This window comes from Schistocerca gregaria, chromosome 1, assembly GCF_023897955.1.
Source record: "Schistocerca gregaria isolate iqSchGreg1 chromosome 1, iqSchGreg1.2, whole genome shotgun sequence".
NCBI lineage: Eukaryota > Metazoa > Arthropoda > Insecta > Orthoptera > Acrididae > Schistocerca > Schistocerca gregaria.
Window position 1 is genome coordinate 1,023,208,237 of NC_064920.1, and position 27,122 is coordinate 1,023,235,358.

General features: G+C 44.5%; 1 protein-coding gene across 3 annotated transcripts in view; it reads left to right on the plus strand.

Moving 5' to 3' along the window:
• LOC126278966 (guanylate cyclase 32E) overlaps positions 1-27,122 on the plus strand; it is an 829,856-nt gene that overhangs the window by 435,859 nt on the left and 366,875 nt on the right. For 2 of the 3 annotated variants that reach the window (XM_049979279.1, XM_049979270.1), the window contains exon 7: positions 12,731-12,975. In XM_049979279.1, the coding sequence (XP_049835236.1) occupies positions 12,731-12,975 (245 nt within the window). Of the gene's footprint in view, positions 1-12,730; positions 13,033-27,122 lie in introns of all 3 variants that reach the window. The other variant, XM_049979262.1, reaches the window with a different exon arrangement.

The window sequence follows — 27,122 nt, forward strand, 5'->3', positions numbered from 1 at the left end:
TCGTCTCTCACATGTCTTCTTACCAGGCCTGGCTGAATAAGGTGGTTCCCATTTTGTACGAGTTGGTGTGCAATTTGATCAGCTCGGACATTCGCTTGCATATTCGCCTGTGAAGGGTCATTATTCAAGCGTTTTAGAAGCCTCCAGACCTCTTGACTATTTCTACTCTTCGATCTGTTTCTCAAACTGTCTTCTCTTTGCATCGGAGATTGAGGAGAGGACAGATCTAGCTATTTGGGAGGTTTCCTCACTGAATGGGTTTTCAGAGCATTGGGTATAATACTCCTCGAGAAGTGTAGCTGTTGCTGAAGTTACGCCCTGCAGGTAGTTTGTCTTGCAGCCTCTTGGGATACATGCTCGCGAGCAGAATTTAACTAGCTCAACAAAGTGTTCATACTCTTCAGGCACAGGCTTGAACTTTATCGTCCAGCATTTTAGAAAGTTTTGGCCAATCTGCCTTCTTAAAATTATACCTTCGTCTAAAACCAATTTCTCGAGGTCTTACTATGGGAAGAAATCGGAACATTATTGGTCTATGTTGTGTGTTAGGTATGGGATGACACACTGATTTGTGGCACTATTGCGCTGCATTTTCACTCACAAATAAGAGGTCAGGGTTGTACCCTCGTTGCCACCTTCAACTGTCAAAGGATGGAAGTTTACTATCATGAATGAGGGAGAGGGAGTTAGTTTCCGCCAAAGATATAATGGCTTCTCCATTTTCATCTTCTCGGGTGTATCCCCAGGTATGGCTGTGGCTATTAAAATCCCCTGTTACCACAGATATCTTCCGTGAGTCAAAGTTTTTAGGAGGAACAAAGGAGAATTTTTCGGAAGGAGGCTTGTACACTGACGTTATCACACAGTTGCTGAGTTCCAAGGTGATGATCTCGATGTTATTGTCATGTGTGCAAAAGGCACTCAAGGCTTGACGAAAATAGCACTTCCATATTTAGCATGAGGTATTTCTGCAGCTAGCTGCAAACCACGTATTTTCGGTCGTCTTTGCTGGGTATTTCTGTGAGTTACTTGTATACACAGTACATCACACTTCTGTTCACGGCACAGTTCTTGAAGCAGCTGTTGCTTCGGTCGTGACATGCCTTCAATGTTTACTGAAATAACTGTCAGAACAGGTTCTAAAAAGAACCGTTTGTTTAAATGTTTCATGTTTGGACTCATAAGTGCTTCTGGAATGCTGATGTTCAGTTCAGTACCTATTTCAGATACCTATGCAGGGGCACCACGTGCAGGAATCAGCTTCACCCCCAGTACAGTCAGTTAAATGGTTCAAATGGCTCTGAGCACTATGGGACTTAACATCTAAGGTCATCAGTTCCCTAGAACTACTTAAATCTAACTAACCTAAGGACATCATACACATCCATGCCCGACGCAGGATTCGAACCTGCGACCGTAGCGGTCTCGCTGTTCCAGACTGTAGCGCCTAGAACCACTCGGACACTCCCGCCGCGGGGAAGACATCAAACCTGACGAGATGCAGGTGGTCTGTAGTAATGCTCAATTACCCCACAGAGTCATGGTACCTACGATTACTGCTACAGTTCCGACTGAAGCCCAGGTGACTCTCCCTAATACGAGGGTAATCACAAAAGTAAGGTCTCCCACTTTTTTTATAAGTACAAAACTCTGTTTGTATGGCTGCTGGTCACACTGTTATGAAGAGTGCTTCACGCGCTGTGTATAAACATGCTCACGCCGCGCTGAAGCGCTGTCTTGGCTTACGGGCAGTTTAGAACGGAGCTCTCGTTGGATGTTACCGCCAAGTGCGAATTTCGCGCAGTTATTCGGTTTTTGAACGTAAAGGCCACAGCGCAGAGTCAAATCCATCGCCAATTGACGGAAGTGTATGGTGAGTCGTACATGGACGTCCAAATGTTCATGAGTGGTGTAGAGAATTTGCAGCTGGTCGGACCGAAATTCAGGACGAACAAAGGAGCGGGAGACAGTCAATTTCTGAGGAGAGGGTGTTGAAGGTTGAGCAAAGCATGCGTGAAGTTCGGCGGATCACCCTGGATGATCTCTGCACGTTGGTTCCTGAGGTTTCCCGAAGCACGGCTCACAGAATTTTAACGGAAACATTGGACTTCCGGAAGGTGTGCGCAAGATGGATGCCATGTATAATGAGGATCATGTGCTGCAACGAGTTGATGCTTCCCGCACATTTCTTCACCGCGTTGCAGCCAAACAGGACAACGTTCTGGATTCAGTTGTCACGGGAGACGAAACCTGGGCATACCACTTTACACCTGAGACCAAGCAACAATCACGCCTGTGGAGGCATCCTTCTTCGCCAAAGCCGCGGAAATTCAAATAAACACAGTCTGCCGGTGAAGTGATGACAACCGTTTTTTGGGATCGGAAATGGGTATTGGTGGTCGACTTTTTGTTGACAGGTACTGTGAGACTCTGAAAAAAACTAAAACGGGCAATTCAGAACCGGAGAAGAGGATTGTTGAGCAAGGACGTACACATTCTCCATGACAACGCTCGCCCACACGTCGCTCGGCAAACCGTTGCTCACCTGCAGCAGTTTCAGTGGAACATAAGCACCCACCCACCCTATAGTCATGACTTGGCGCCCAGTGACTATCACCTGTTCCCTAGGTTAAAGAACATTTGACCGGAAAGCGATTCAGCTCCGACGACGAGGTGAAAGAAGAGCTTCATAACTTTCTGAACAGCAGGGCGGCGAACTGGTATAATATGGGCATACAAAAAAATGCCACAGCGTCTACAAAAATGCATCGACAGAAATGGTGATTATGTCGAAAAATTGCTAAATGTTCAAGCTGTAAACTGATGTAAAACATTGTAGAAATAAAGAAGTCTATGTACTTATAAAAAATTGTGTGTGTGTGTGAATTCCTAAGGGACCAAACTACTGAGGTCATCGGTCCCTAGACTTATACACTACTTAAACTAACTTAACGGTGGGGACAACACGCACACCCATGCCCGAGGGAGGACTCGAACCTCCGGCGGGAGGGACCGCACCATTAGTGACATGGCGGCTCTAACCACACGGCCACTCCGCGCGGCTTTTTGGGATTACCCTCGTAGCATAATACTCTCCCCATCCATCACCGCCCTTGGTACGGTTTATCTTCGAGCAGCCACTTGCCTATTTGGGGCGTATCCAGACACGAACCTGACCTGGGTAACAAAAAACGTGATTCATCCAGTCATATGACACGTATCCATTGACACACGGTCCAGTCTCGATGGACCTGCGCCCACAGCAATCGTAACTGGAGATGTGATTGAGCCAGTACGGGAAATCATGGAGGTTTTGTCTGCTGCGGCACCCCATTTCAACCGCGCGCACTGAACGTTGTGCTCCTGAAAACTTATGCTTGCAACAGCATTGAACTCTGTGGCCTTACAGAGTGTGCACGCCTGGGATCTCAACGTTCTGTGATGAGGTGTGGGTGACCGATACTCTTTCCCGAACTAGTCGTTTCGCCGTCCTTCAGCTACTTTCGCTTTTTCCCTGGTACTCGTTTTCATCGCCAGCTCCTAACAAACTTCCGTTTGTCTAAGTGTCTTATTTCAGTGGACTTCCCCATTTGCGGCCCATATCGTAGATAGAATGATGTCCCAATCATCTGTTCCGCATATTACGGGACGGTTATAATTAGTGCCTCGCGGGATTAGCCGAGCGGTCTCAGGCGCTGCAGTCATGGTCTGTGCGGCTGGTCCCGGCGGAGGTTAGAGTCCTTCCTCGCGCATGGGTGTGTGTGTTTGTCCTTAGGATAATTTAGGTTAAGTAGTGGGTAAGTTTAGGGACTGATGGCCTTAGTAGTTAAGTCCCTTAAGATTTCACACACATTTGAACATTTGGTTATAATTAAACGATCACTGCTTGAGCCAGAGTAGACGCTGGAACTATTTAACGCTGTTGCAGAGTTCAAATGGCTCTGAGCACTATGGGACTTAACCTGCTGCGGTCATCAGTCCAGTAGAACATAGAACTACTTAAACCTAACTAACCTAAGGACATCACACATCCGTGCCCGAAGCAGGATTCGAACCTGCGACCGTAGCGGTCGCGCGGTTCCAATCTGTAGCGCCTAGAACCGCTCGGCCACTCCGGCCGGCTGTTGCAGAGTACTAGGCCATCAGGATTCAAAGGATGGAACGATAAATTGAGCTTTCGTCACACATAAAAGAAACATTTATTGAAACTTTTATTAAATTCAACATACCACAGCCAACCTACATGGAGTCAACGCTCCAAGAAATATCGATTTAAGAACAAGCCAGAGTTACATAAAATAGTTATGCGTTCACTTATATGAATCACTTAAGAAAACAGTTCATTAAATAACCTCTCATGGAGACAGTTTTAGCCAAGATGATTTGCAATTATTTAAACAGGTTTGTCAGTAACAGTGAATTCAAAAAACACTTACAATATTAGGAAAAAGAAAGAGTTGCATTTAACGCACAGTCAAGAATTCTAAAGAATTAATGTCCTTGAGGAAAGTATACTTTACTTAAGACATTCCGGCAAGTGCGGCTTAATTGCAAAAGATCAAACCAGACAATACATAGATGGGACTATAACCACCAAAAAAAATTTTTGATCATATGGTTCTTTTCAGCATATTAGTACGCAGACAGGTAGAATGAGGCTGCTTAGAAACTCTTAGCAGTTATAAGGAAAACTATCCATCAACATGTTCAGCTAAATATATGAAGATAGTAACTGTTCTCTAAAGAAGAAATCTGTTGATTACCATGCAGATATATCAGCAACACCTGTCGACAGTTGAGCGTTTCAATTAATTATCATTTATTCTGGTCATCAATGGTATCTGCTCTTTCGAGAACAGTTACTAACTTCATATATATACAGTTAAAGGCTACTTGACCTTCGTCTGTGCGAATGCGCACAGGTTCCCAGAACTCTTACGAGAATCGTCACATAAGTGTGCATGGGTAATGAGTGGATGGGCAAGTATCTATTAGGTACATTACGTATGTAGATTGTGGACAGTTGGGAATGTGGGTGTCACGGGAAGCGTGCATGGGATAACTCCCTGCAGCCGCGCTATTCATCTGTGTCCTCGGTGGCTCAGACGCCGGCGCGGTAGCTCAGCGTGTTCGGTCAGAGGGCTGCGTGGTCTCTGTAATAAAAAAATCTGAGTCAAGGAATCAAGGAACAACTTGAACGGATGTCTTGTGACGTCCTCCCAGACCAAACGCAACGAACTATCTCGAACAAAATGAAAAAAAAAAGGATAGAGCGTCTCCGATGTAAGCAGGAGATCCCGGGTTCGAATCCCGGTCGGGGCACACATTTTCAGCTGTCCCATCAACACCACCTGTCGGCAGCTGAGGGTTACAATTAATCATCATGTTCAACTAACATTAGGAAATGCTATTATAACAGATACAGCACATTCATTGTAATATAGGGCGTCATTGCCGTTCCCACATGTGCCAGGCATTTAGCAGAACGATTCTTTCATGTGGTGAGTGTAGAGGAAGTCGAACACGCAGCAAACTAGAATTAACAGCCAATAATCACTGTTCTTAACATCAAGGCATTTTAACACTTTTTCCTTCCTCTACGACCGCTGATCACCGTAAATATCAGTACTTATCCGAGTAACAGATAATCACGTGGATGCAACTTCGCTTTAGAAAATAGCAGGCAGAAATGTCAGCGTCACAAAAAAGGCTCTGTTTGTTTTAATGTGGAAATACATTCTGTAGATGGAGTCAGTGCAGCTCACTACCATCTAAGAAGGATCTCAGAAAGCCGGCCACTGTGAACGAGCGGTTCTAGGCTCTTCAGGCCGGAACCACGCTGCTGCTACGGTTGCAGGTTCGAATCCTGCCTAGGGCATGTATGCGTGTGATGTCCTTGGGTTAATTATTTTTAAGTAGTTCTAAGTCTAGGGTACTGATGACCTCAGATGTTAAGTCCCATAGTGCTTAGAGTCAAAAGGGTTCAAATGGCTCTGAGCACTATGGGACTTAACTTATGAAGACATCAGTCCCCTATAACTCAGAACTACTTAAACCTAACTAACCTAAGGACATCACACATCCATGCCCCAGGCAGAATTTGAACCTGCGACCGTAGCAGTCGCGCGGTTCCAGACTGTAACGCCTAGAACCGCTCGGCCACTCTGGCCGGCGCTTAGAGTCATTTGAACCATTTGGAACTCAGCAAAATATGACAGTATGCTTTAGAGCGAGGAGCGAGCACTGCCCAAAATCGTTACATACACGACAAATTCACACTCTTCCACTGTACAGGCTTATCAAGATATAGACGTCTGATAAAGCGTAAGCTTTAGGGAATTACTAGTCGATAGTGTCGGAAGTTCCATGCGGCTTTTCGCGGATGATGCAATAGTATACAGAGAAGTTGCAGCATTAGAAAATTATAGCGAAATGCAGGAAGATCTGCAGCGGATAGGCATCTGGTGCAGGGAGTGGCAACTGACCCTTAACATAGACAAATGTAATGTATTGCGAATACATAGAAAGAAGGATCCTTTATTGTATGATTATCTGTTAGCGGAACAAACACTGGTAGCAGTTACTTCTGTAAAATATCTGGGAGTATGAGTGTGGAACGATTTGAAGTGGAATGGTCACATAAAATTAATTGTTGGTAAGGCGGGTACTAGGTTGAGAGTCATTGGGAGAGTCCTTAGAAAATGTAGTCCATCAACAAAGGAGGTGGCTTACAAAACACTCGTTCGACCTATACTTGAGTATCAGTGTGGGATCCGAACCAGATCAGGTTGACGGAGGAGATAGAGAATATCCAAAGAAGAGCGGCGCGTTTCGTCACAGGGTTATTTGGAAACCGTGATAGCGTTAAGGAGGTGTTTAACAAACTCAAGTGGCAGACTCTGTATGAGAGGCGCTCTGCAGCGCGGTGTAGCTTGCTCGCCAGGTTTCTAGAGGGTGTGTTTCTGGATGAGGTATCGAATATATTGCTTCCCCCTACTTATACCTCCAGAGGAGATCACGAGTGTAAAATTAGAGACATTAGAGCGCGCACGGAGGCTTTCAGACAGTCGTTCTTCCCGCGAACCATACGCGACTGGAACAGGAAAGGGAGGTAATGACAGTGGCACGTAAAGTGCCCTCCGCCACACACCGTTGCGTGGCTTGCGGAGTATAAATGTAGATGTAGATGTAGAATCAGCTTCCTCCTCGTGCTCCGTACTGTCGCTGTCTGCTTCTTCCTTACTGCGCACAGATAAACACTCTTTCCGGGAGCGATCTCGAAAACCGTAGACCATGGAACTGTTGCTAATTTATGTCGTACGTTGGAACAGTTCCAACATGGCGCACCGTATGGGTTCCAGCTTTATAGGAATTATACACAGACTGCGCGCTGAAGGATTTGCGTTGTTGGTAGTGTTAGTGCCATGAATTGCCATTACGTGCCGCTGCTGGTGATATTGATTACCGAGGACCCCAGACATGCAACGTGAACAGCGCACGTTACCAAATGTGATCCCTGCTCCGTGGAGGGATGGTGCTGCGGACTCAACAGTTTTGATGCATTATAGAGCTCCACGTCACAATGTTCGTACGATCACTCTGTTACTGAGTTGGAGAAAACCGAATCAATAGCCGATCTTTCCAAACTGGATGGACCCAAGATACCAAGATACCAAGATTTGGAACCCAAGTGATTTCTGATTGTGCGGTAATCTCAAGGACAGTGTTTATCAACGGGATAGTAACACGTGAAGATGGAGGTAGCTTACGTCCTACCTGAGATGTGTTTCGGGCAGCAGTAGGGCAGTCTCCAGTGCGCTTCCAGGCTGACGTAGATGCAGACAGTCGCCGCACAGAGCAACGTTTGTAACCTGGAACGTAAACATGGTATACGGTTAACGAATGTTACCCTGTCGTCTGGTGACAGAAGTCATGCGATAGCGGTATGCACATATACAAATGGCGGTAATGAAGCATACACAAGGTATAAAAGGACAGTGCACTGACACTCAACTCATTCATGTGAAAAGGTTTACAACGTAATTCTGGCCGCACAACAGACTTTGAGTAGGGAATGGTAGTTGGTGATAGGTGCATGGAACAGCCCATGTGGAAAATCGCTAGGAAATTCTATATTACGAGGTCCACATTGTGAAGAGTGTGCTGAGAATACCACATTTCAGGCATTACCTCTCACCAGGACAGCCGTGGGAAGTGGCCGCGCGGCTGGAGGCGCATGTCATGGACTGCGCAGCCCTCTCGCCAGAGGTTCGAGTCCTCCCTTGGGCATGGTGTGGTGTGTTGTTCGTAGCATAAGTTAAATTAAGTTAGTGTAAGTAGTTTATCAGTCTAGGGCCGATGACCGCAGCAGTTTTGTCACTTAGGAATTGTAGTGTACATAGTTCTGCGTAGTCAGCGCGTACACAACTTTCCCACTAGAGCGCGCCCCGATAAGCACAACAGCGCAGGCGCAGCGCTCGTCCGTCTCCGCTCTACGAGATGGCGCTGCCGTAAAGACGGACCAACTACTGCTTCAGCCGATCCGCGTATTAATACACTCCTGGAAATTGAAATAAGAACACCGTGAATTCATTGTCCCAGGAAGAGGAAACTTTATTGACACATTCCTGGGGTCAGATACACATGATCACACTGACAGAACCACAGGCACATAGACACAGGCAACAGAGCATGCACAATGTCGGCACTAGTACAGTGTATATCCACCTTTCGCAGCAATGCAGGCTGCTATTCTCCCATGGAGACGATCGTAGAGATGCTGGATGTAGTCCTGTGGAACGGCTTGCCATGCCATTTCCGCCTGGCGCCTCAGTTGGACCAGCGTTCGTGCTGGACGTGCAGACCGCGTGAGACGACGCTTCATCCAGTCCCAAACATGCTCAATGGGGGACGGATCCGGAGATTTTGATGGCCAGGGTAGTTGACTTACACCTTCTAGAGCACGTTGGGTGGCACGGGATACATGCGGACGTGCATTGTCCTGTTGGAACAGCAAGTTCCCTTGCCGGTCTAGGAATGGTAGAACGATGGGTTCGATGACGGTTTGGATGTACCGTGCACTATTCAGTGTCCCCTCGACGATCACCAGAGGTGTACGGCCAGTGTAGGAGATCGCTCCCCACACCATGATCTACATCTACATCTACATCCGTACTCCGCAAGCCACCTGACGGTGTGTGGCGGAGGGTACCCTGAGTACCTCTATCGGTTCTCCCTTCTATTCCAGTCTCGTATTGTACGTGGAAAGAAGGATTGTCGGTATGCTTCTGTGTGGGCTCTAATCTCTCTGATTTTATCCTCATGGTCTCTTCGCGAGATATACGTAGGAGGGAGCAATATACTGCTTGACTCTTCGGTGAAGGTATGTTCTCGAAACTTCAACAAAAGCCCGTACCGAGCTACTGAGCGTCTCTCCTGCAGAGTCTTCCACTGGAGTTTATCTATCATCTCCGTAACGCTTTCGCAATTACTAAATGATCCTGTAACGAAGCGCGCTGCTCTCCGTTGGATCTTCTCTATCTCTTCTATCAACCCTACCTGGTGCGGATCCCACACTGCTGAGCAGTATTCAAGCATTGGGCGAACAAGCGTACTGTAACCTACTTCCTTTGTTGTCGGATTGCATTTCCTTAGGATTCTTCCAATGAATCTCAGTCTGGCATCTGCTTTACCGACGATCAACTTTATATGATCATTCCATTTTAAATCACTCCTAATGCGTACTCCCAGATAATTTATGGAATTAACTGCTTCCAGTTGCTGACCTGCTATTTTGTAGCTAAATGATAAGGGACCTATCTTTCTATGTATTCGCATCACATTACACTTCGCTACATTGAGATTCAATTGCCATTCCGTGCACCATACGTCAATTCGCTGCAGATCCTCCTGCATTTCAGTACAATTTTCCATTGTTGCAACCTCTCGATACACCACAGCATCATCTGCAAAAAGCCTCAGTGAACTTCCGATGTCATCCACCAGGTCATTTATGTATATTGTGAATAGCAACGGTCCTATGACACTCCCCTGCGGCACACCTGAAATCACTCTTACTTCGGAAGACTTCTCTCCATTGAGAATGACGTGCTGCGTTCTGTTATCTAGGAACTCCTCAATCCAATCACACAATTGATCTGATAGTCCGTATGCTCTTACTTTGTTCATTAAACGACTATGGGGAACTGTGTCAAACGCCTTGCGGAAGTCAAGAAACACGGCATCTACCTGTGAACCCGTGTCTAAGGCCCTCTGAGTCTCGTGGACGAATAGCGCGAGCTGGGTTTCACACGATCGTCTTTTTCGAAACCCATGCTGATTCCTACAGAGTAGATTTCTAGTCTCCAGAAATACATTATACTCGAACATAATACGTGTTCCAAAATTCTACAACTGATCGACGTTAGAGATATAGGTCTATAGTTCTGCACATCTGTTCGACGTCCCTTCTTGAGAACGGGGATGACCTGTGCCCTTTTCCAATCCTTTGGAACGCTTCGCTCTTCTAGAGACCTACGGTACACCGCTGCAAGAAGGGGGGCAAGTTCCTTCGCGTACTCTGTGTAAAATCGAACTGGTATCCCATCAGGACCAGCGGCCTTTCCTCTTTTGAGCGATTTTAATTGTTTCTCTATCCCTCTGTCGTCTACTTCGATATCTACCATTTTGTCAACTGTGCGACAATCTAGAGAAGGAAGCACAGTGCAGTCTTCCTCTGTGAAACAGCTTTGGAAGAAGACATTTAGTAATTCGGCCTTTAGTCTGTCATCCTCTGTTTCAGTACCATTTTGGTCACAGAGTGTCTGGACATTTTGTTTTGATCCACCTACCGCTTTGACATAGGACCAAAATTTCTTAGGATTTTCTGCCAAGTCAGTACATAGAACGTTACTTTCGAATTCATTGAAAGCCTCTCGCATAGCCCTCCTCACACTACATTTCGCTTCGCGTAATTTTTGTTTGTCTGCAAGGCTTTGGCTATGTTTATGTTTGCTGTGAAGTTCCCTTTGCTTCCGCAGCAGTTTTCTAACTCGGTTGTTGTACCACGGTGGCTCTTTTCCATCTCTTACGATCTTGCTTGGCACATACTCATCTAACGCATATTGTACCATGGTTTTGAACTTTGTCCACTGATCCTCAACACTATCTGCACTTGAGACAAAACTTTTGTGTTGAGCCGTCAGGTACTCTGTAATCTGCTTTTTGTCACTTTTGCTAAACAGAAAAATCTTCCTACCTTTTTTAATATTTCTATTTACGGCTGAAATCATCGACGCAGTAACCGCTTTATGATCGCTGATTCCCTGTTCTGCATTAACTGATTCAAATAGTTCGGGTCTGTTTGTCACCAGAAGGTCTAATATATTATCGCCACGAGTCGGTTTTCTGTTTAACTGCTCAAGGTAGTTTTCAGATAAAGCACTTAAAAATATTTCACTGGATTCTTTGTCCCTGCCACCCGTTATGAACGTTTGAGTCTCCCAGTCTATATCCGGCAAATTAAAATCTCCACCCAGAACTATAACATGGTGGGGAAATCTACTCGAAATATTTTCCAAATTATTCTTCAGGTGCTGAGCCACAACAGCTGCTGAGCCCGGGGGCCTATAGAGACATCCAATTACCATGTCTGAGCCTGCTTTAACCGTGACCTTCACCCAAATCATTTCACAATTCGAATCTCCGTCAATTTCCTTCGATACTGCCGGGTGTTGGCCCTGTGTGCCTCGATCGTATGCAGTCCTGATTGTGGCGCTCACCTGCACGGCGCCAAACACGCATACGACCATCATTGGCACCAAGGCAGAAGTGACTCTCATCGCTGAAGACGACACGTCTCCATTCGTCCCTCCATTCACGCCTGTCGCGACACCACTGGCGGCGGGCTGCACGATGTTGGGGCGTGAGCGGAAGACAGCCTAACGGTGTGCGGGACCGTAGCCCAGCTTCATGGAGACGGTTGCGAATGGTCCTCGCCGATACCCCAGGAGCAACAGTGTCCCTAATTTGCTGGGAAGTGGCGGTGCGGTCCCCTACGGCACTGCGTAGGATCCTACGGTCTTGGCGTGCATCCGTGCGTCGCTGCGGTCCGGACCCAGGTCGACGGGCACGTGCACCTTCCGCCGACCACTGGCGACGACATCGATGTACTGTGGAGACCTCACGCCCACGTGTTGAGCAATTCGGCAGTACGTCCACCCGGCCTCCCGCATGCCCACTATACGCCCTCGCTCAAAGTCCGTCAACTGCACATACGGTTCACGTCCACGCTGTCGCGGCATGCTACCAGTGTTAAAGACTCCGATGGAGCTCCGTATGCCACGGCAAACTGGCTGACACTGACGGCGGCGGTGCACAAATGCTGCGCAGCTAGCGCCACTCGACGGCCAACACCGCGGTTCCTGGTGTGTCCGCTGTGCCGTGCGTGTGATCATTACTTGCACAGCCCTCTCGCAGCGTTCGGAGCAAGTATGGTGGGTCTGACACACCGGTGTCAATGTGTTCTTTTTTCCATTTCCAGGAGTGTATGTAACGCAGCCAATGAGATTGCTGCTAACGTAGAACCTATTCTCCTCGCGGATCACACTCGCGCAGTGATACCTGAACGCGCGGGCAGTGGTTGCAGTGTTTCGGTTCATTACTGATGCTTTCATTTGCTGATAGTGCCACTCTTTTGGACGCTGTCATGTGTTGCTGGTTGCTGTCGCAGGCGAGTACTGGGTGGTCGGCGTGGACATCGAGCAGTACGACGCGGACAACCCCGGCAAGTACCTGCGCGATCTGCTGCGTCAGCAGGAGGACGCCAACGCGACGCGGGCCTTCCGCTGCTACCTGGGCGTCGCGCCATCCGCTCCGCGCGACATGACCAACTTCAGCCAGCTCGTCAGCTCCTACATACAGCTGCCGCCCTTCAACATCCCCAACCCCGTGTCCGTCGTCGGCGGCGTCCGACTGGTGAGCCAACAGAGGCAGCGCCAACCTCTCCACGCTGCTGCTCGCTTCCCGCGGAATGTACGCTCTCAATGCATTTAGATAGGTATTTAGGTATCTTACAAAAGGTGCACACACTTACGGTATCTGTAGAGAGCAAGTTGTTCTACCTCGCACGGCTTCTCCCAGTCTCTGTCCATCTCCCGAAAAGTATCCAACGAGCTGTACGCTGGTTTCTTAAGAGAGGTAAGATAAAATTTGTCATTCTACATCTACTTGCACACCTACATTATACTCTGCGAACCACTGTGAAGCGCGTGGTAGAGGGTATATCCAAATGTACCAGATCATAGTGTTTTTTAGAGAGGAAACACAATGTTTATAGCCCTTGTGCGTGCTGAATTAATCAAATGTTGCCCTGACGTTCTCTGTGAGAGCTATATCAAGGAGATTGTAGTATATTCTTTGAGTCATCTTTTAAAGCCAGTTCTTAAAACTTGGTTAGTAGACTTTCTCGGTTTACTTTCCGTCTATCGCCAAGAGTGCGCCAGTTCAGTTCTTTCAACAGTTATGTCATAGTCTTCCGTGGGCAAAACACATCTGTGAGTATTAGTGCTGTCCTTCTCTCTAAACGTTCAATATCAAATGGCTCTGAGCACTATGGCAGGTAACTGCTGAGGTCATCAGTCCCTAGAGCTTAGAACTACTTAAACCTAACTAACCTAAGGACATCACACACATCCATGCTACAGTCTGGAACCGCGTGATCTCTACGGTCGCAGGTTCGAATCCTGCCTCGGGCATGGGTGTGTGTGATGTCCTTAGGTTAGTTAGGTTTAAGTAGCTCTACATTCTGGGAGACTGATGACCTCAGAAGTTAAGTCCCATAGTGCTCAAGGCCATTTGAATTTGAACACATCCATTCCCGAGGCAGGATTCGAACCTGCGACCGTAGCGGTCGCGCGGTTGCAGACTGTAGTGCCTAGAGTCGCTCGGCCACTACGGCCGGCCGTTCAGTATCCTCTGTTAGTCTTTTATGGTAAGGGTTCCACACACTTCAGCAATATTACACGTTGGGCCGTAAGAGTGGCCCATTCGTAGACTGAAACCATTTCCCTTGTATTCTACCAATAAACAGAAGTGTGCTACAGTACCTGCTTTAGGAATGATTGAGCTTCGTGCTCATTCCCATATCCCTACAGAGTGTTACACCCAGGTATTTGTATGCGTTTACCGTTTCCAACTGTGTCACACTAGTATTATATGTATAATCTACGTTGGCTTTTTTTCCTTTTGTAAAGTGCACAAATTTACATTTCTGAACATTTCATGCAAGTTGTCAGTCTTTGCACCACTTTGAAATCTTATCAAGTCCTGGCTGAATACCTGATCACCTTTGTTCAGACTATATTTTAAATAACTGCATCATCTGTAAGAAGTCTCAGATTACTATTAATATTGTCTGTAAGAACATTACTATGCAACATGAACAGCAAGGGAACCAACACACTTCCCTGGGGTACACCCTAAGTTACTTCTACATCTATTGATGACTCTCCGTCCAAGATAACGGCCTTCGTGCGTCCTCCCTACCAAGAAATTCTCACTTCATTCACAGATTTCGCCTGATACCGCATACAGTACCTGTAACGAAGGGCGCTCTCAGTCTCATGAACGTGCGCCTTTGATGTAAGACTGTGGTGGATAGCTGAATGAGAAAAGGAATTAACCCACAGAACTCGAGGTATAATGAGTCGAGACAACATTTTAACAGGAATATGGCAGCAACGAAAGTATATACCAGTTCCTAAGAAGTCACCTAGATAGGACGGGAAGTGGAAGGCTGGGTTCGGTAGGTCATAGACCATATTTACAAGACAAACATCCAAAAATAAACAGTTTTGGAATGGAAATACTTTAAAACTGATTCCATAAAAACTAATAATATTGAGATAAAAATGAAATGACATAATTCGAGAGACTTTTCTGGTCTCGTACAGATATGATTTTGTGTACAGACACTGAAGCAGCGAATGAAAACTTGTACCTAGGACGGGAATCGAACCAGGGTCTCTTGTTTACTGGGCATCTTAGGTGCCTCGTATATAAAATGATGTCTCGGAATAGACGGGCCTTAATAAGTCTTCCCAGTTTTTAGAATATAGGATGGCCAAGCTTAGCAATAATAAGAATGCGAACGTAACATACAGTTAATTAATTTGTAATGGGATAATTGTGCTCTACTTGTGGGTTGTGTAACTGGAGACATACGTTTGATGGATGCAGGATGTGCCGCGGATCGAGGTCAAGATCAGTGGAGCGAGCAGCCTCCAGGCCTGCTACAATTAAACCGCTTCTCTCTCCTGCTTGGGTGGAGATAGATACCAGATAGTCCCAGAAGTAGATAGATATCGAGACCGCCCCAGAAGTTACAGCCACACACTGCGGATTAGCGACACTTCGGGTGGCCTTAAAATTAACTGCCGCCAGAAAAGATCTTGAATACACACCAGAAACTATGACACAACAAACGGCCAAAATCAATTACAGCAGCACTGTGCTGATGACTGTTAGTATCACTCAGTCTATACAACTACCGGAACAATTCGCAAGCGACTGGCGGAACATGTTGTCCCTGCTAGCAGTCACTCGCTTGTACATCGCACGCCCGTGCACACGTAGAACCACAGTACGCCCTAGTCGTCAGCCACTGAATCTCTCCAGACAAATGACGGGAACGGTTCCATTGATAGCGCAAAGACGATTCCTTTCCCTGTCCTTGTCCCTGATGACCTCGTTCTCGACCTGACGCCGTACCCTAATCTTCCTTCCGTCTTCCAGTAGTACGCTGCGCTTATAGCAGCTTACTCAGCCCAGAGAAAGAGAGCCCTCCACCGATTCGTTGTCGTCCCTCACGTCTGAAACTTACATGAAATCCAATCATATGAACTTATCACCAACATCGTCTTCTGAAATTAAGAAAATTATATATTCTCTCAAAAATAAAAGCTCCATTGGATCTAATGGTGTTTCAGTAGAGTTTAAAGATTTGTTTCCTCATAATGAGTCCCGTCTTACCTTAAATGTGTAATGCATTATTAACTCAAGGCATTTTTCCAGATAGACTGAATTATGCTGTTGTTAAAACCCTCTATGAGGAAGATGGCGGGAGAGATGTCAATAACTACCGACCTGTTTCACTACCGACTCCATTCTTCAAAATTTCCGAATTGTGAAATGCTTTGGGTGAAGGTCAGGGTTAAAGCAGGCTCAGACATGGTAATTGGATGTCTCTATAGGTCCCCGGGCTCAGCAGCTGTTGTGGCTGAGCACCTGAAGAATAATTTGGAAAATATTTCGAGTAGATTTCCCCACCATCATGTTATAGTTCTGGGTGGAGATTTTAATTTGCCGGATATAACGGGTGGCAGGGACAAAGAATCCAGTGAAATTTTTTAAAGTGCTATATCTGAAAACTACCTTGAGCAGTTAAACAGAGAACCGACTCGTGGCGATAACATATTAGACCTTCTGGTGACAAACAGACCCGAACTATTTGAATCAGTTAATGTAGAACAGAACAGGGCATCAGCGATCATAAAGCGGTTACTGCATCGATGATTTCAGCCGTAAATAGAAATATTAAAAAAGGTAGGAAGATTTTTCTGTTTAGCAATAATGACAAAAAGCAGATTTCAGAGTACTTTATGGCTCAACACAAAAGTTTTGTCTCAAGTATAGATAGTGTTGAGGATCAGTGGACAAAGTTCAAAACCATCGTTCAACATGCGTTAGATGAGTATGTGCCAAGCAAGATCGTAAGAGATGGAAATGAGCCACCGTGGTACAACAACCAAGTTAGAAAACTGCTACGGAAGCAAAGAGAACTTCACAGCAAACATAAACAAAGCCAAAGCCTTGCAGACAAACAAAAATTACGCGAAGCGAAATGTAGTGTGAGGAGGGCTATGCGAGAGGCGTTCAATGAATTCGAAAGTAAAGTTCTATGTACTGACTTGGCAGAAAATCCTAAGAAATGTTGGTCCTATGTCAAAGCGGCAGGTGGATCAAAAGAAAATGTCCAGACACTCTCTGACCAAAATGGTACTGAAACAGAGGATGACAGACTAAAGGCCGAAATACTAAATGTCTTCTTCCAAAGCTGTTTCACAGAGGAAGACTGCACTGTAGTTCCTTCTCTAGATTGTCGCACAGTTGACAAAATGGTAGATATCGAAATAGACGACAGAGGGATAGAGAAACAATTAAAATCGCTGAAAAGAGCAAAGGCCGCTGGTCCTGATGGGATACCAGTTCGATTTTACTCAGAGTACGCGAAGGAACTTGCCCGCCTTCTTGCAGCGGTGTACCGTAGGTCTCTAGAAGAGCGAAGCGTTCCAAAGGATTGGAAAAGGGCACAGGTCATCCCCGTTTTCAAGAAGGGACGTTGAACAGATGTGCATAACTATAGACCTATATCTCTAACATCGATCAGTAGTAGAATTTTGGAACAAGTATTGTGTTCGAGTAAAATGACTTTTCTGGAGACTATAAATCTACTCTGTAGGAATCAGCATGGGTTTCGAAAAAGACGGTCGTGTGAAACCCAGCTCCCGCTATTCGTCCACGAGACTCAGAGGGCCATAGACACGGGTTCACAGGTAGATGCCGTGTTTCTTGACTTCCACAAGGCGTTTGACACAGTTCCCCACAGTCGTTTAAAGAACAAAGTAAGAGCATACGGACTATCAAACCAGTTGTCTGATAGGATTAAGGAGTTCCTAGATAACAGAACACAGCATGTCATTCTCAATGGAGGGAAGTCTTCCGAAGTAAGAGTGATTTCAGGTGTGCCGTAGGGGAGTGTCATAAGACCGTTGATATTCACAATATACATAAATGACCTGGTGGATGACATCGGAAGTTCACTGAGGCTTTTTGCAGATGATGCTGTGGTGTATCGAGAGGTTGCAACAATGGAAAATTGTACTGAAATGCAGGAGGATCTGCAGCGAATTGACGCATGGTGCAGGGAATGGCAATTGAATCTCAATCTAGACAAGTGTAATGTGCTGCGAATACATAGAAAGATAGATCCCTATCATTTAGCTACAAAATAGCAGGTCAGCAACTGGAAGCAGTTAATTCCATAAATTATCTGGGATTACGCATTTGGAGTAATTGAAAATGGAATGATCATATAAAGTTAAACGTCGGTAAAGCAGATGCCAGACTGAGATTCATTGGAAGAATCCTAAGGAAATGCAATCCGACAACAAAGGAAGTAGGTTACAGTACGCTTGTTCGCCCACTGCTTGAATACTGCTCAACAGTGTGGGATCCGTACCAGATAGGATTGATAGAAGAGATAGAGAAGATCCAACGGAGAGCAGCGCGCTTCGTTACAGGATCATTTAGTAAACGCGAAAGCGTTACGGAGATGATAGATAAACTCCAGTGGAAGACTCTGCAGAAGAGACGCTCAGTAGCTTGGTACGGGCTTTTGTTGAACTTTCGAGAACATACCTTCACCGAGGAGTCAAGCAGTATATTGCTCCCTCCTACGTATATCTCGCGAAGAGACCATGAGGATAAAATCACAGAGATTAGAGTCCACACAGAAGCATACCGACAATCCTTCTTTCCACGAACAATACGAGACTGGAACAGAAGGGAGAACCCATAGAGGTACTCAGGGTACCCTCCGCCACACACTGTCAGGTGGCTTGCGGAGTATGGATGTAGATGTAGAACGATGTATTCTAGAATAATATCTGCCCCGAGAAAAAAATTATATCCTCTGTAAACCACAGTTTGGATTTCAGAAAAGTTGCTTTGCTGAGAATGCCATTAAATAACAAAACAGCCGTAGCTGGTATTTTCTGCGACTTAGTCAACACATTTGAGTTTGTCAATCACAATATTCTCCTAGATAACAGGAGGTTTTATGGGATTGATGATATAAATGGATAATGGATAATGTCATACCTAACCAAGAGAGTCCGCAGTTCATAGTTTCGCAGACACGTTCTCGCCTAGCGAGCACGGGGTCCCGGGTTCGACTCCCGGCGGGCTCAGGGATTTTACCTCCCTCGAGATGACTGGGTGTTTGTGTTGTCCTCATCATTTCATCATCATTCATGAAAGTGGAGAGATTGGACTGAGCTAAGGTTGGGGATTTGTATGGGCGCATGATAACCGCGCAGTTGAGCGCTCCACAAACCATACATCACATCGTCATCTAACGAAAATAATGCACAAAGTTGTATTTAGTTAAACCAAAATATTCTGGGGACATTATTCCGACTGGTGAGAAGGCTCAGTCTTAAGGCCACTATTATTCCGCATATCATATGTAATCTATCTTCTGCCTAATACACAACAAACAGAATTTGTTCTTTTTGAGTATGGCGCTAGTATTGTAACCAATCCATGCATACATACAACAACAAAAGAAATGGTAAGCAATCTACTTAAAAGTATGATTGACTGGGTTTTCTGCGAATAGTCTCACCCTCAATTTTAACCTATTCGGTTCCGCACAGGTAGGGTTTCTACGCTATTAGTAACTGTGACACATGGTGAAGAAATAGCAAATACGGTGGAACCTTCAAAATTCGTAAGTGTCCATGCTAGCGAAGAACGGAAACTGGAAGAACACATTCTGAAATTCCTAAAACAACTTAGTTCAACAACATTTGTACTTAGAATCACTACAAATCTTGAGGAGAGACATATGGGTAAGGTAACATATATTTCATATTTTCATTCAGTAATGTCATACGGAATAATGTTCTGCGGTTACTCATCTTCAAGAAAGGTAGTCTTCATTCCTCACAAACCTACTTCACGATTAGTATGTGGTGCTCACCCACGATCATCTTGTAGACACCTGCTTAACGAGCTGGGCATTTCGACTACTGCTTTAGAGTTTGTTTATCCCCTAATGAATTTTGGTGTAAATAATCTGCAGCAATCCAAAAGCAACATAATTACAATACCAGAAGAAGAAAAATGACGTACATTGTGCCATATTAAGATTGTCTATAGGACAGGAAGGGTTGTAAAATACAGCAAATAAAATGTCTGATCACTTACCCAGTGATTTAAAATGTCTGACTGATCACAAAGTAAAATTTGAAAATAAATTGAGAAAGTTTCTCCCTGACAACTCTTTCTATTTATATTATTGAGTTGTGGTGGACTGGATTACTAATTCACACCGGTATGTTGTCATTTAACAAGTAAAAAAAGAAAAAGAGAAAAATCCCTTGTAAGTGGTCAGAATATAGGCATATTTACAAAGCAATTTTTGATGTGAATATAAAGTGACTCTTTACGAACTTGCAGCATGCTACAGGTGAGAAAGTGGTCCGCAACTTGTCTTATAATTGAAATAAATGGTTGTCGCTTCTTCGTAAGTTGCATTGAGAAGTATACATTCTTTTATCTCTTGATGGTGACTAGTTTCGAACACCTGTGTCTATTTTCAAACCATTCGTGCTGTACGTGTGACAAACGAAGTCGATAGCCCATATACAGAATTTGCTCCTGCAGTAATCAAAACGATATACGGCCGACTTAAAAACAGCAAGTTACACTATATGGGAAGGACAGTAGAGAACTTCTTTTGTCAGGACGCCGCTGTCCACTCTTCAAGGAACAGGCATTGGCCTCTCCTCAGTTCGCGACCGCCACCTAAATGTATTAGCAACACAGCAAGCCGCAACTGTCGGCAACTGTCTAAGTCGAATCTCATCTGAAAAACTTGACCATAATTCGTCTGCATACGAGATTTGTGGGGTGCCCCTCATTCACAGATTCGCGTGCGGAAAACCGCCACAGTATCGGCATTTCTGCGTCGGAAAGTAGCAATTATAGGCAAATGCAAATAATATCGAGATGAAGTAACTAACTTACCTGAGAAGCTTTAATATCTAAGCACTGTACCAATGAACCAACACTGTGGCGCCGACCTGTTTTATACATTGAGACGCCTCAGGGGAGGACATGGAAAGAAAATGAAGGCCTGGGAAAGTAGGGATTGAACATCATTTGTTAAAGCACATTTGAATTACAGTTTATTAAGATCACAAAATTCCAAATAAATCAGCAAACTTAAAAAGATGTCCCCCAAAACCAAAGGGTATAGTTAGCAATTTCTAAATTAAAAGCACTGTAAGGCGAAGAATTAGGTATGATGAAATTTTCCATATGTTCTTTACATCAATGAGCATTTCAGAGTAAAATTTCATCATCTTAACAGTACAGGCTTTAAATGATATCAAGCAACTCTTAAAAGTTTTTAGCAGTGCGTGGAGTAATGTACAGAAACTCACAGTAACACGTAACTGAAGCTTAACTGGGCACGTCCAGTGACATTTAAATAAGTTTAAAGTACGTTTTAAGAAAAGACATATACAACAACTGTAATAAGAAATTTGAAGAAGAAACTTTTACGTATATAGCTACTGTAATGAGAAATCCGGAGGCGAAACTTTTGCTTGTATAATAACTGTAACAGGGTGAATTTTTGCAAAATAATCGGAGCAGCCTTTTGGTATTGCTCCAGAACCCATGACACTCCACAATAAGGCGGCCCAGTAGCGCCAATTAAGTGATTGTAAAACAGTAAAATAAACATGCGCAATATAGCGTGGCAACAAAAAGGCTGAATCTGACGCTCTGTGGATTTGATTTAGGGATTACCTGAACGTCTTCCTGCAATACCACTATGTTTTACAGTTTAAGAAAGGACAAGTAAAAAACGACTCCTGGTACCACGTGATATAACAGAAAGCTACAATAAGTTAACATAATTCTTCATTTATAAGAAGCAGAAATTGTTTTTGGTAGCAAGACCCGTACTCCCGGTCTTAAATACACATTTCCATTCATACTAAGAGGCCCCGGGATGGACCAACTCCGTAAGGCTGGCCACAGGAACACAGATGGAGCGTTAAAAGCCACACCAAACTTTACTCTGATCACAACGGCATAATTCACTGACTATCGGATTGGATGCCTTTATCCAGTTGTCTCACCAAAGCACCAACACAATAAACAGCAAACGTTCAATTTGACGGAAGTCTTACTACGGGAGGCTGAAGTCTGTCAAACAAATCAAATGATTTAAATAGCAAGACGATAATTAGCTGGTAACTGCTTCGTTCAGAGGTCCGCCTAGTTAACTAGCAGTACCCAAGTTAGTTCACCTTGTTAGACACTTTGCTGGTATAGCGTGCCGTAATTGCAGTCATAACAGCGCTGGTGCACTCATAAATGTCAGCAACAACTTCAAGTTGCTCACCGGATATTAAAGCAGAGGCGCAATCAAATAGTTTGCTGCCACGTGGCTGCACGTAGAGTAGAACTCTGGCAGAGACAGCGGTTTGCAGCAGCACTCCTAAGCCTGTGGAGGAAAAGGCCCCTCTTTAAGCTACACCACGAGCTCAGCACGTTCCACGAGCTCTCTGGCTAGGCACCGCCTCCCTCCTCATCATACTGTCTGAGAGAGAAATCTCACCAGAGACCTCTTAGAAGCCACCCGTGCACGCCCTCTAGGCAAAGATAGGTGCACACGAGATCCTAGTGCGATAGATCGATTCGCTAACGTTTCTCACATTATTAAATAACAGGAACTTTGAAAAAGTAACAACTGCACGGTTGGTAATGGTTTCGTCGTCTCCAGACAGTTTTCGCCGACTGAATAAGGGACGAATTTGACCGCCGTAAGTTTCCTCAGTGATGTACATGTGTCTCTCAGAACAGCTGTAGACTGAGACACAGAACATGTTCTGCACGGGGTAGCTGCATGGTCTCGGCGCCTTGCCACGGTTCGCGCGGCTCTCACCGTCGAAGCTTCGAGTCCTCCCTCGGGCATGTGTTGTGTGTGTGTGTGTGTGTGTGTGTGTGTGTGTGTGTGTCTCCTTAGCGTAAGTTAGTTTAAGTTAGATTAAGCAGTATGTAAGCCTACGGACCTATGACCTCAGCAGTTTAGTCCCATAGGAACGTACTACAAATTTAAAAAAAAGAGAACTTGTATACAATCAAACTAAGATTGCCCTTTTATCCGAGAAAATGTGCTTTACTATGCAGCCCTCTCGTCGATGTCGTCCGTCACAGCAGATGATGTAGCAGCATATGGGATAGCACCTCTGCAAAATTTCTGACCTGGGAAAGTTCCACTTGTATTGCTAAAGTTTACTGTGCGGGTAGAAAATCTACGTTAATTAATTGCTCAGGATGCCATTATGGTGTATTTATTAATGAACACCGTTAAAAAATAGCTCTGAGCCCCATGGGACTTAACATCTGAAATCATGAGTTCCCTAGAACTTAGAGCTACTTAAACCAAACCAACCCAAGGACACCACACACATCCATGCCCGAGGCAGAATTCGAACCTCCGACCTAGCAGTCGCGCGGTTCCAGAGTGAAGCGCCCAGAACCGCTCGTCCACAGCGGCTGGCAGTAAAATAATTTATAGTTACTCAGTGTAATACAGTAATACAATGCCGTATAATATTGAAAACCGAGAGCATGATTGACACGGAGTTAAGACCAGGAGAACGTCTGAACACCGACAGGCTTTCTGAGCGCACAACAAGAGTTATTTGCAAACTTCGTGCGCTCTCTGAAGGATTCAGACTTCGTTGTTAGTGTCTCCGACGTCATTTGTTTCTTGTTTCAATGAGTTTAATTCATATTGTAGTAATAGTAAAAAAGCTTTAATGACTCTAAGACAACCGTAACACTTATGTTAAAACAGGATTATAATACTTAATATTTGAGACAGAAATAGTCCTTGTTTTGCCCCTGAGTGTCTTGTTGTCTCAGAGGTCTCCATTTGCTCTACTACGTACGCTGTTGCCCAAAGGTCATTTTCTCACACCACCAGATAGCTCACTTAACAGCGACATACGACGCGACCAATTTCCTGTCAGCTTACCGATGGTGGGAATCGCCTCATATGTGTCGTAGTAGCGCTCTGTATTACAGATTACGATAGTAACTTATCCATCTTATTTGTAGCTTTCAAGCATAAAATGAAAAATGGTAAACAAACGGGACCCTCACAAAGGCACTACAGCGTGCCTCCAGCTACGAACTGCAGGCTCTCAATAAACCCAGAATATTGTCAACAAGTTGTTGTTCAGAAGCAGCTGTTAGTACACATTTGGACTCTTAACAAAAAAGGCTTGTGTACTGCTGAAACTGAAATCAGCTATCATTTGCACCCTCCGTAATCTGTATAACAATGTTTTATTGGGAAAAAATTTTCATGCAGCTGACAATTCTCTCGTCGCAATCACATCATCATCAGGCCGAAGAGACTGGCCACCTGAATCGCCTTTCTCTCTGAAACATTTCTTGCCAAATCCCTTCCTTAATCTTTCCCTTGGCGTGTCCTCTGGCCTCAAAAAAATGGTTCAAATAGCTCTGAGCACTATGGGACTTAACTTCTAAGGTCATCAGTCCTCCACATCTTAGAACTACTTAAACCTAACTAACCTAAGGACATCACACACATCCATGCCCAAGGCAGGATTCGAACCTGCGACCGTAGCGGTCGCGCGGTTCCAGACTGTAGCGCCTAGAACCGCTCGCCCACCACGGCTGGTCATGTGGCCTCCTTTCAATGGAAACATAGTAGAATATGATAATAGACTAGTGGTAGGAGTTCATTCCACGTATCTGACCTGTTCACACAAGACAGTTGCAGTTGCTTCTCTTTAGACTGACAACGTTTGAGTTTTGTACACTTATTCCAACTAGCATAAGTAAAATATCTGCAACGCAGTACCCCCTAATTTGTACTACACTCATATTAACTTTGTAAGGTGTCAGGAAAATCCAACACCTTCCATGAAAACCCTGACATGATAAGCAAATCCGGCAGTATGTCACATAGCTCCAAATAAATCCTGACATTAAATTAACCAAAGTAATACGATCATTGAGTGAGCAAATGGAATACTACAGACTAAACCAAGAACGCCTAAATGCATGTCATACCTTCCCACCGTGAAGCAGACGCAGTTCCGAGGGAAGAAACGAGAACAGAAGCCGAGAGCAGACCTGTGTTAAGCTAGAAGGCCCTACGATAAGGGACAGACACCCACATCTCCTGCAGGTCACCAGGACCACCCCCAGCCCATGTTAAGAGATAGATCCCTCCAGAAGAACAGTATAGATAACACTAAAAGGGCCACACCAGCTGAAAGCTTTAGCGTGAGACTTTTGCGCGTCTCTGTTACGTTGCAAACGTTAAAAAGATTGCACCACCACGAAAAGTATAACGTTTCTCATTGGATAGACAGAATTTTGTAGGCGGAGCTTAAGGTTGACATTGAGACCCCGATTGGTCAGTTGAAAACACAGCAAGATAGCTTTTTTTTAAACCAAATTGTAGTAAGGAGATGTTAGGAGAGAGTTGTTTCCGAGACGGCGAGGTGTATGGAGCTGCACTGCCCACCACCACCTGACGCTGCCTAACCAACGACAAGGTAATCGAACGCACGCGATGCCGCATTTTTGAGCGCATAAGGCTTCACTCAGAACTGCAGAAGTCTCACCTGTTACACTCCCCTTTTGCGTAATACTAGTGTCGATCGTCAATTAAAGCTCATGATGTTCACATTTGCTACTAGAAGTTAACATCTGAAACGCGATGATTTTTCTGTTATATAATTATTGAGAAGCCACATCAGCCACTGTAATTTACGACAAGTTAAATAAGTAAGTAAAGATAATTGAGGGTCACTGTAGACCATTTTGATAGTTTTCTCTTTTTATGAAACTTAACTTAAACCTAGATTATAGATGTGATATGGCATAGGTCATCCTTCTATCCATTGTAGAACTTGGAAACCCATTCAGGAAATATTCGTTCACATTTTTGTTGAACGCAGTTGGTTATTATCATCCTGTATTAAAACATTCCCTTTTATCAATAGTGCAATTTATAAACAATGTTTTGTGAGTAGAATAAAATTTCCAATGGTAAACTTAACTGCTTTTTCGACGTTATTTTACCAGCTAACTAAAAATAGGAAAGCCTTGAACCCCTTCCACTAAATTTAGTTAGTATTCAGATTCTTTTACAGGGAGTGCAGTGGATCTGACGCTGAAATCATTAAATATTTGTTTATATCATCGCTAGTCTCACTGAACTCTTCTGAACTCTGGCGTCTTCTTATCAGCAACAGGTCCCAGGTTCAAACTAGTCAATTCTCTAAAAAAACACGCTCAGAGAGTCGTTGCGCGAAAGTGGTAGGGAGTCACGACTTAGAACAAACAGACACCACGCAGAATGTTAGAACATTAACGTTGAAAAATAGGTTTACAGTATATCACGTCATGGGGGACAGCTTTTATTAGAGGCAAAATGTTTACCGACACTAGGTGTCGCTTAAGATTGGTTATGCCCCTGAGACGTAGCAGAGCGTCGGTACTCTTTGGCATTCCTATTAAATGTGAGTTGCTTATTATCCAGGTATCTGCTCCACGTGAAAGGTGGCAGGCCGCACAAAATTGAAGTTACTGTTACACATCTAAAATATCTTCCTCGATCAAGAGTTTTATACGGACAAAATTTTTCTTCAAACGTTTTTCATCTGCGGAAAAGGAGAAACGAGCTTTTGTTTCCAGTTCCTCCCGTCCTCATATTCATGTAACACGTTACTGATTACCCCCATCGTACACCAATAAAACCTGTACTAAGTTACAAGACCGCGATTGTACTTCAGACATCAGGCTTTCTCATTCAAGCAAAACTTATTTCCCGTATTAGGTCAATTATTGCCTCGTATGGTCTTCACCTTTTTTCCGGGGCGGCCAACATCACTTTTCCCATTCCGTTCAAATTCTTTTAGCTTTCTTCAGAATCTTCGTCAATTATTCCCCTTTAGAACGTTCAGCCAGCATTTGTTTCTTCTACTGTTCATCGTGTAGTTTCCTTTGTTCCTAATACTTTAGTTGTGGCTATCTCTCTTGTTATACCATTTGCCGGTGTCTTACTTGTTCGTAATTTAAAGCCCATGATTCACTAAATTAAGCAATGAAGAGAAAAAAATCAATCTCATAAAACTTTATTGGTATTTCTTTTCGTGTTTTAAGTTTTTATACGAATCTTGTATACTTATTGAATACATTAATTCGTGGTCTTC